A 9,472-nucleotide genomic window follows, 5' to 3' on the forward strand; every position below is an offset into this window, starting at 1 on the left:
ATGCGTAAAATCAGTGAGCATCCGCTTTTCCGAAATCGTGACTTGTTTTTTCATCATATTGGTGCAAAGTTTAAATCGTTGATAATTAATTTTCCAGTTAAACACAGACATATTATAATAATTATCGCTATGTTAAAGATACCCAGCAAAAACTTTTTCAAATTATTCACCTTGGCGGAACCGACGTAACACCTTCTCTTCTAATAGCAGGGGTGGCGTCAGCGGGAGAGGGGAAGGGCCCCACAATTTGTAGGGGAGAAAAAAAAACACACAATTTGTCGGGGAGAAAATCCATTAAATAAGCTTTTGAAACCTTTTGAAATTTGTCACATTTTCCATGGTTTCACCCCCTCGATCACTTTGAAATAGTAATGAGTGACGCCCGACCACGCCCACTTTGCTCTCGTCGGAGACATCGGCCCACCCGTCGCGGACCTCGGACCCCCACCCCCATCGGTAAAAAAACTGGCGCCATCCCTGCCTAATAGATTATTATTATTAATAATTCTCTGAAAACTGTATATAGGCCAAATAAATAATAAACTAAATAACAAATAATGCATTACAATACAAGGTTATATGCCAATGCAAAATAGGCTCTATTAAATGTGTTGCAACATTCTGATGAACTATACAATAAAAACCTTAGCAAATTGAAGACAATGACAATTGTGAGTCAACAATTTTGTTTATAATGCTCACACAGTGGGTTTAAAAAAATAATATAGTAAAAACTGAATTATACACACGGTCTAAACATTTATAATGAATTTAAACATTCTCTATTTATTGTATGTATTCCTTTAACTTAGAATGTGAATAACAATGATATAATAATAATAATAAATAATAATAACAAATAATAATAGTAATAACATTAACAACAACAACAACAATAATAATAATAATAATAATAATAATAATAATAATAATAATAATATTAATATTATTATTTTTAAAAAAACACAATATATCAGTAACCGATTTCACGTGCCATTTGCAGTTTTTTGTTCTTTGGTTTTTAGGGTTTTTTGGAATTGATCACTCAGCAATTATGCTGATTTGGGAGACCACTGTTTGGACTATTGGTGTACAACGCCTATGCGCTCTCGTGTGGCAGTCCCTGGGCACCCGACTTCTAGGGGCCCCATGTGGTCCCTCCCCATAATCGTCAGTGTAGCACCAGACCTGACACAAGAGAGATTTGTTTATACATAAAGACATTGACTATAGGATCAGGGAACTGGTAGGATAGGCCTATATCATATTATATCAAGTGACAAAAATAAAGAAGAGGAGGAGGCAGCCGAGCCGGGTCCCCCTAAATTTTTCAAAATTATTTTTAGATAAAAATAAAATTGTCTATATGAGTGCCATTTCCGGCATCTGCTGAAGTGCCATAATCATAATTTTTCCTACCTCAGCCCCAACCGTGGTGTTGAGGTGGTATACAATACGAGAACAATTTTATTGCAATCTACTTTGTAAATAAATTGAAGTTGAACAATCAAAAAATTAATTATCTAACAATTAAACAGCAAAGCGTTAAACATTAAAATTAAATATAAAAACAATGTCGTCCGACTATGCAGGGCGTACTTTGCATCCTTTGAACAACTCGGTATTAAAGTTTTTTGATGTGTTAATATCACATTTGGGTAGATTAAATTCGGTGGTTGTCCTCAAGTTATGTGATACATTACGTAATGAAGGGAGTAAATCATTTAATCTGTGATTGGAATTTTTAAATTTTTTGAAGCATTCCCTGCACAGTCGGGTTCGTCTGTCCTCCAACAGGAATACTTAGAATCAAACGTGTCTCATCATAATTACACCATTAGAGAATGATCTGAAATGCCCTTTCTGTATGTCTTCAACTGATGTAATTTGTTCGCGGGTCAGATTCGTAGCCCAGACTGGCTAAGCATATCCAACTGCTGGCCGTAAAATACTACAATAAAAATGAACTACAGTACTGTAATTCAGTAACACCACGTTGGCCAAATACCTGCAAAAAAACAAGACCCTTTATTTTATTTTTTGCTTGATTTTGCTATAGACTACACGCGCTCTTTTTACTCGTGTGTACATCAGCCGGGACAACCCCCTCCCCCCTCGTCTGCAAATCTTTGCGTCTCGTGTTGATGAACTTTGGTCAGATTAACTCATATTCATCTGCAGAAGTATATCGTCTAGTAGATTTTTGTTATAGAATGTGGATGTAATGACATTTTAGTTTTTTTAACACAAATTAACAAACGAAGACACGATCAGCGTCTTGAGACGGAAGACAAAATACCCAACTAAAATATAGGCCTACAAGTAACGACTGGGATTTTATCTAGATCATATCAACGGATGTTTAATCTAAGCCTATAAGAAAGCTGTTCTAAAAATCGGTGTACAGAATAATATAAAAATTAGACTTACAATGTATGTGAAAACAAAACAGGGCTTCTTCTCATTGCCATAATGTGATGTTCAAATTAAAGTAAAAAGAGAATAATTAACAAAGTAATAAAGTAAAAAATACGTGACAAACAAAAAAATCATGAAGAGGATTATGAAGTAAAAGAAAACATGGAAACCAACTTAACGTCAATGGGGCTCCAACGTGGGCTGTAATGGGTAGTATCGGGAATAATGTGGAGAGTTCTGCCCATCGCACATAGCCCGACCCCGCGCATTTCAGTTCATCTTGCGCAATTTCATAGGTTGAGGGTGAAAATGGTTTATACATATCACGGTAATGTTGCGTTAAGCATAGCTGCCGCTAGTTTGAAAAACTTATGAAAACGCAAAAAATTAATTACCAGATTATTAATATTTCAAATAATGTAGAATTACGTCATTTGTTAATATGCACATTTTTGATATGGTGTTTACTTGGAAAACGTTTGAAGAAGATCCAAGCATGGAAATGAAAGTGCAGACAGAAAACCATGTGCAAAAACATAGGGAAAAGGCGATTTTAAGAAAAAAAAAATCAGAACAAATATATGGCTTTTCCACGGTTGCAAGGGAGAGCCATTAATTATAATTATATGATAAATCGAAATTATACAACAAAAATTATAAAACTTCAAGCTCTATTATTCTACAAAGAATAACAATAAATAACATGCAATGACGCAATGAGCAAGTTTACCGTGAGTTCGTTTGAATAAATGAAAAAATTGGTCAAAGCTAAATTATACCGTATAGCACAAGTCCTTAAAATAGACGATTTTATTCAGCAACAGAGGCTATATTTATTGACCAATGGCAATCGTTGTAATAGATGGGTACATATGACTGACTTTATTTCAGAAGGCAGACGATTGCTGTTTGTCATTTCTTGAAGATCGTTGTGACAAAAGGTAAGAACAACCATTATATTTTTTATTGGTAGAGAAATCGAAAATAATTATGAAACATGAATGATTACACCACATTTAAACAGTGGATAATTTATTCGTTGAAAATATCATTTAATCATTAAAAAAAAAATCTTTGATAGAATTGTAGTTCCGGGATAGTGTTCTGCTAGTCATACCTTATTTTGTTAAGGCTGAAAAATCTAGTCAACAATCTAGAATGTCATGAAGAAACTCAACTCTTCCTTAAATTTTGATACATTTCCTTTCATAAATTAGCTTCTACATGTTAAAAAAACTGATGATAGTCCCGCTTGGGCCAGCAAGTTCTCCGTCAGATATTTTCGTGATGTGCTGCGCTGTATAAACAGTAGATTATTTCTAGGTTGTTAGCTTGCTGAGATAGTACAATAGGCCTATGTGAAAGTTAATGAATACGAACCACACTCCGGGAACATTTGTGTAAATGATAAATGGTAGCCCTCATAAAGTTAATCATTTAAATCGAAAAGTATTAATCTTTCAAATATATCACGAAGGTTTGAACACATACCGGTAGGATTACTCTTTAAATGCGCGTTTACGTCTGGAGCTCTAAGAGACTTCGGTATAACGCTATATAAATAAAATTGTGTGTTAATAATTTATTTGACAATTATACATTGTGGTGGGTGTGGTAGCGTAAAAAGAGAATGTTTCCACTTTCATTTCAATTCATTTTAAAATTTACTTTGCATGGATAGATTTAACCAACCGGGTTGTAATTTCCAAATAATGAACAGAATTCTTTCGTTTTTTTTATATTTAGAAAACAAATGAATCCATCTTTGACATCATGTGCACTCTTAATCAGTTTGATCAGTCTATTAACTTGCCTACCAGAAAGCTTGTCTATGACTACAACACCTGAAAAAAACGTTCATGAAACTTGTAATATGTGCTGCCACGGGCTGCCTGGGCAACCTGGGATTCCTGGAGTTCCAGGAACATCTGGAGGGTTGGGTCCAGCTGGACCATCTGGTAGTAAGGGTGACAGAGGTGAGTTTGTCCGAGGTGAAAAAGGAGATAGAGGCGAAAAAGGAGAACCGGGAAATGAAGGTTCAAAAGGTAATAAAGGAAGCGAAGGATCTTTAGGTAAACAAGGCCCGCTTGGACAAATAGGACCACAAGGACCACAAGGGAACAATGGATCAAAAGGAGAAAAGGGCGAATCATCACCCTCATCACCATCAGAAGTCCGTAAATCTGCCTTTACTGCAGTACGCACCACTCCCGTACCCACTTCAGAATCTATCATTCTATTCACGTCAATGGAAATTAATGTCGGAGAAGACTTCGATAAGAATACCGGAAAGTTTACATCTAGAGTTTCAGGTTTCTATTACTTCATGTTTAGTTTTTTGTCGCAAGGTGGTATTGCTCCGTATGTTAAAATGAAGTTAAATGGGCGAGCAATCACAACCGTGCATCGTAGTACCGCTGGTGGCAGTGATCAGTTGAGTTCTGGAGCAACAGTTCAACTGAATGTCGGCGATGAAGTCTGGCTGACGAACGAAGGTAGACAGGTCTATGGTCATCCAACCCACCCTCTTACCTTTACTGGGTTTATGGTATACGATATGAACTAACAAAGGATGTACTTTGCATTTTTGATGATTGTAGATGTGCAAGTAGTTCTGTAGATATTTTCGGAGAAAGTCTTGATTGATTACAAATAATAATAATAATAATAATAATAATAATAATAATAATAATAATAATAATTAATAATAATAATAATAATAATAATAATATTGATAGGCCTAATTATAATAATAACAATAATAATTATAATAACAATAACAACAATAATAATAATAACAATAACAATAACAGTATGTGACACTTATTATAAAGTGGTTCAATGCCGGCAAGCCGACTCAAGAGTGCATACAGTCAATCATATTAAACAATACCATACACCCAAGAAAATCCATTTTATGTAGCCACATCCCTTAAAAAATGTCTGCTATTATGAAGCTCGTGATTTCTATGTAAGTGGGGGACGGGAAGGGGGTGGGGAGGTTTTCACCTAAATTATAATTGAAATAAGGAAACAGTAGGCCTAAAAATAAGATGAATATATAGCTGATTGATTTAATTGTTTGAAATCGAATTGAGTAAGCAAATACGTCAAGACAAGTGTTTGGAATTTGCTCAGATGAACATGTCATTTGTTGCTCTATGTAGTACGATACAGATCGCACGAACAGTAGCTTTACGTAATGAAAAAATGGCATAATATACAGTAAGAATTATCTATTAGGAATATTGAGGTTTTAAAAACTATTCGTTATTGGAAATTATGAACTTGAATACCAGAACTTTTTCAATTCAAAATAATCGTAAATATTTATTTTGAATAAAATTACCGTACTTTTATAGTTTGGTTTCTAATTAATGAAATTAGAGAATGCAATTTAATGCATTTTATAGGTCTATATTATTATTATTATTATTATTATTATTATTATTATTATTAGGCCTATTATTATACGAATCATTACGAACATTCCTGACATGATGAATGTTGCTTGAAGAATAAAACATTGAATGTAAATATTGTAGTGTACGGGTTTCTGCCATTCCGTCCAACGTATCATGTGCGCATGTTTTGCAAAAACTTAACAACTGACCATCAGAAGTACATTAGGAAGAAGGGCGGGGCTTAGCCAAACGGCAGTCATGGTATATTACACTATTGAAGCAGACTCTTTCGTGATCTCTTAAAAGTTGTTGTATACATGCCTGAAGTCTACATGATAATGATAATTGATGCCACTAGGCCTGCCGTCTGCGTTCATGTGATCGGTGTATGTTTGCGATCACCACTGTCTGCATTCATTTGATTAAGTACGATTACACGAAGTAGAAATGTATACGTTGACATTATAAATATAAGTATATTATTCGATTATATCTCATGTGCACTTCCTCAGCGATAACACCTATAATACATGGTTCAGAGATTATTGTAGGATTCAAGCCTTGCGCATGCGTAAAATCAGTGAGCATCCGCTTTTCCGAAATCGTGACTTGTTTTTTCATCATATTGGTGCAAAGTTTAAATAGTTGATAATTAATTTTCCAGTTACACACAGACATATTATAATAATTATCGCTATGTTAAAGATACCCAGCAAAAACGTATTTACCTTGGCGGAACTGACGTAACTCCCGCGATCACTTTGAAATAATGTTGAGTGACGCCAGACCACGCCCACTTTGCCCTCGTGGGGGACATCGGCCCACACCCGTCAGAAAAATAATGGCGCCATCCCTGCCTAATAGATTATTATTATTATTATTATTATTATTATTTCTCCGAAAACAGTGTTATAAGCCAAATAAGTAATGCATTACAATACAAAGTTACATCGCGGGGCTTAGCCAAACGGCAGTCATGGTGTATTACACTATTGAAGCAGACTCTTTCGTGATCTCTTAAAAGTTGTTGTATACATGCCTGAAGTCTACATGATAATGATAATTGATGCCACTAGGCCTGCTGTCTGCGTTCATGTAATCGGTGTATGTTTGCGATCACCACTGTCTGCATTCATTTGATTAAGTACGATTACACGAAGTAGAAATGTATACGTTGACATTATAAATATAAGTATATTATTCGATTATATCTCATGTGCACTTCCTCAGCGATAACACCTATAATACATGGTTCAGAGATTATTGTAGGATTCAAGCCTTGCGCATGCGTAAAATCAGTGAGCATCCGCTTTTCCGAAATCGTGACTTGTTTTTTCATCATATTGATGCAAAGTTTAAATCGTTGATAATTAATTTTCCAGTTACACACAGACATATTATAATAATTATCGCTATGTTAAAGATACCCAGCAAAAACCTATTCACCTTGGCGGAACTGACGTAACTCCTTCTCTCCTAATAGCAGGGGTGGCGTCAGCGGGAGAGGGGAAGGGCCCACAATTTGTCGGGGAGAAAATCTATTAAATAAGCCTTTGAAACCTCTAATTTGTCATATTTTCCATGGTTTCACCCCCTCGATCACTTTGAAATAATATTGAGTGACGCCCGACCACGCCCACTTTGCTCTCGTTAGGGACATCAGCCCATCCGTCAGGAAAATAATGGCGCCATCCCTGCCTAATAGATTATTATTATTATTATTATTATTATTATTATTATTATTATTATTATTATTATTATTATTATTATTATTATTATTATTATTATTATTATTATTATTTCTCCGAAAACAGTGTTATAGGCAAAATAAGTAATGCATCACAATACAAAGTTACATCCCAATGCAAAATAGGCCCTATTAAATGTGTTGCAACATTCTAATGAACTATACAATAAACACCTTAGCAAATGGAAGACAACGGTAATTGTGAGTCAACAATTTTGTTTATAATGCTGACACAGTGGTTTAAAAAAACAATATTGTAAAAACTGAATTATACACACAGTCTAAAAAGTTATAATGAATTTAAACATTCTCTATTTATTATATGTATTCCTTTAAACTTAGAATGTGAATAACAATGACATAATAATAATAATAATAATTATTATTATTACCGATTTCTTGTGCCATTTGCAGTTTTGGTCTTTGGTTTTAGGGTTTTTTTGGAATTGATCACTCATCAATTATGCTGATTTGGGAGACCACTGTTTGGACTAGTGGTGTACAACGCATATGCGCTCTCGTGTGGCAGTCCCCTGGGCACCCGACTTCTAGGGGCCCCAAGTGGCCCCCATGATCGTCAGTGTAGCACCGGACCTGACTCAAGAGAGATTTGTTTATACATAAAGACATTGACTATAGGATCAGGGAACAGGCAGGATAGGCCTATATCATATTATATCAAGTGACAGAATAAAGAGGCGGAGGAGGCAGCCGAGCTGGGTCCCCCTAATTTTTCAAAAATTGCTTTGAGATAAAAATAAAATTGTCTATATGAGTGCCATTTCCGGCATCTGCTGAGGTGCCATAATCATAATTTTTCCTACCTCAGCCCCAACCGTGGTGTTGAGGTGGTACAGTATACGATACGAGAACAATTTTATTGCAATCTACTTTGTAAATAAATTGAAGTTGAACAATAAAAAAAAATTAATTATCTAACAATAAAACAGCAAAGCGTTAAACATTAAAATTAAATATGAAAACAATGTCCGTCCGACTGTGGAGGGAGTACTTATCATACTTTGAACAACCCGGTATTAATGATAACGTTTTTTGATCTGTTTGTATCACATTTGGGTAAAGGAAATTCGGTGCTTGTCCTCAAGTTATATGATACATTACGTAATGAAGGGAGTAAATCATATAATCTGTGATGGGAATTTTTAAATTTTTGAAAGTATTCCCTGCACAATCGGGTTCGTCTGTCCTCCAACAGCCGAATACTTAGAATCAAACGTGCGCAGCCTCATCATAGTTACACCATGGGAGAATTATCTGAAATGCTCTTTCTGTATGTATTCAACTGATGTAATATGTTCGTGGGTCAGATTCGTAGCCCACACTGGCGCAGGATATTCAACTGCTGGCCGTAAAATACTACAATAAAAATGAACTAATTCAGTAACACCAAGACCGGCCTTACGCATTTGTCTCAGGAAATAAATTCTAGAGTCAGAGGTGTATGCAAGGGGGGTCGGGAAGGTCGTACGACCTCTTTCAAAGGTCCACACTTTTCCAGACATTTTTCTCTAGGGCCGTAATGAGTAATAAATCTATAGTTCTCTTTTTCTTCCCAGTCATAATTTAACGCACGTTGGTACTATAAGATTATAAAGATGGACGGAAATGATAGGCCTGCGCCTACATTGTCGGAAATTCCGGGGGATTTTCCACCTTAAATCCACCAGGGCAATACTCGCTCTGTGTGTCTTGGAAGAAAAACTTGGCTTGTGACCCATGATGTCTGCACGGTCTGCTTTTACTTAGAACTTGAAATGGGCTCAACAACTTACCTGCAAAAAAAGACCCTTTATTTTATTTTTGCGGGATTTTGCTGTAGTCCTACACACGCTCTTTTTACTCGTGTGGACATCAGCCGGGTCAACCCCCCCCCCCCCCCCCC

General features: G+C 35.7%; 1 protein-coding gene across 1 annotated transcript in view; it reads left to right on the plus strand.

The window, feature by feature from the left end:
- The window catches only part of LOC117120859 (otolin-1-like), a 13,658-nt gene extending 7,703 nt beyond the window's left edge, over positions 1 to 5,955 (plus strand). Inside the window, exons 4-5 of the mRNA XM_033265955.1 lie at positions 3,310 to 3,359; positions 4,165 to 5,955. Of these exons, the coding sequence (XP_033121846.1) occupies positions 3,310 to 3,359; positions 4,165 to 4,984 (870 nt within the window). The 3' untranslated portion in view covers positions 4,985 to 5,955. The remainder of the gene's footprint in view (positions 1 to 3,309; positions 3,360 to 4,164) is intronic.
- The last annotated feature ends 3,517 nt before the right edge of the window (positions 5,956 to 9,472 follow it).

Source organism: Anneissia japonica, unplaced genomic scaffold, assembly GCF_011630105.1.
Source record: "Anneissia japonica isolate Jap-2015-1 unplaced genomic scaffold, ASM1163010v1 scaffold287599_len23689_cov135, whole genome shotgun sequence".
NCBI classification, from domain to species: domain Eukaryota; kingdom Metazoa; phylum Echinodermata; class Crinoidea; order Comatulida; family Comatulidae; genus Anneissia; species Anneissia japonica.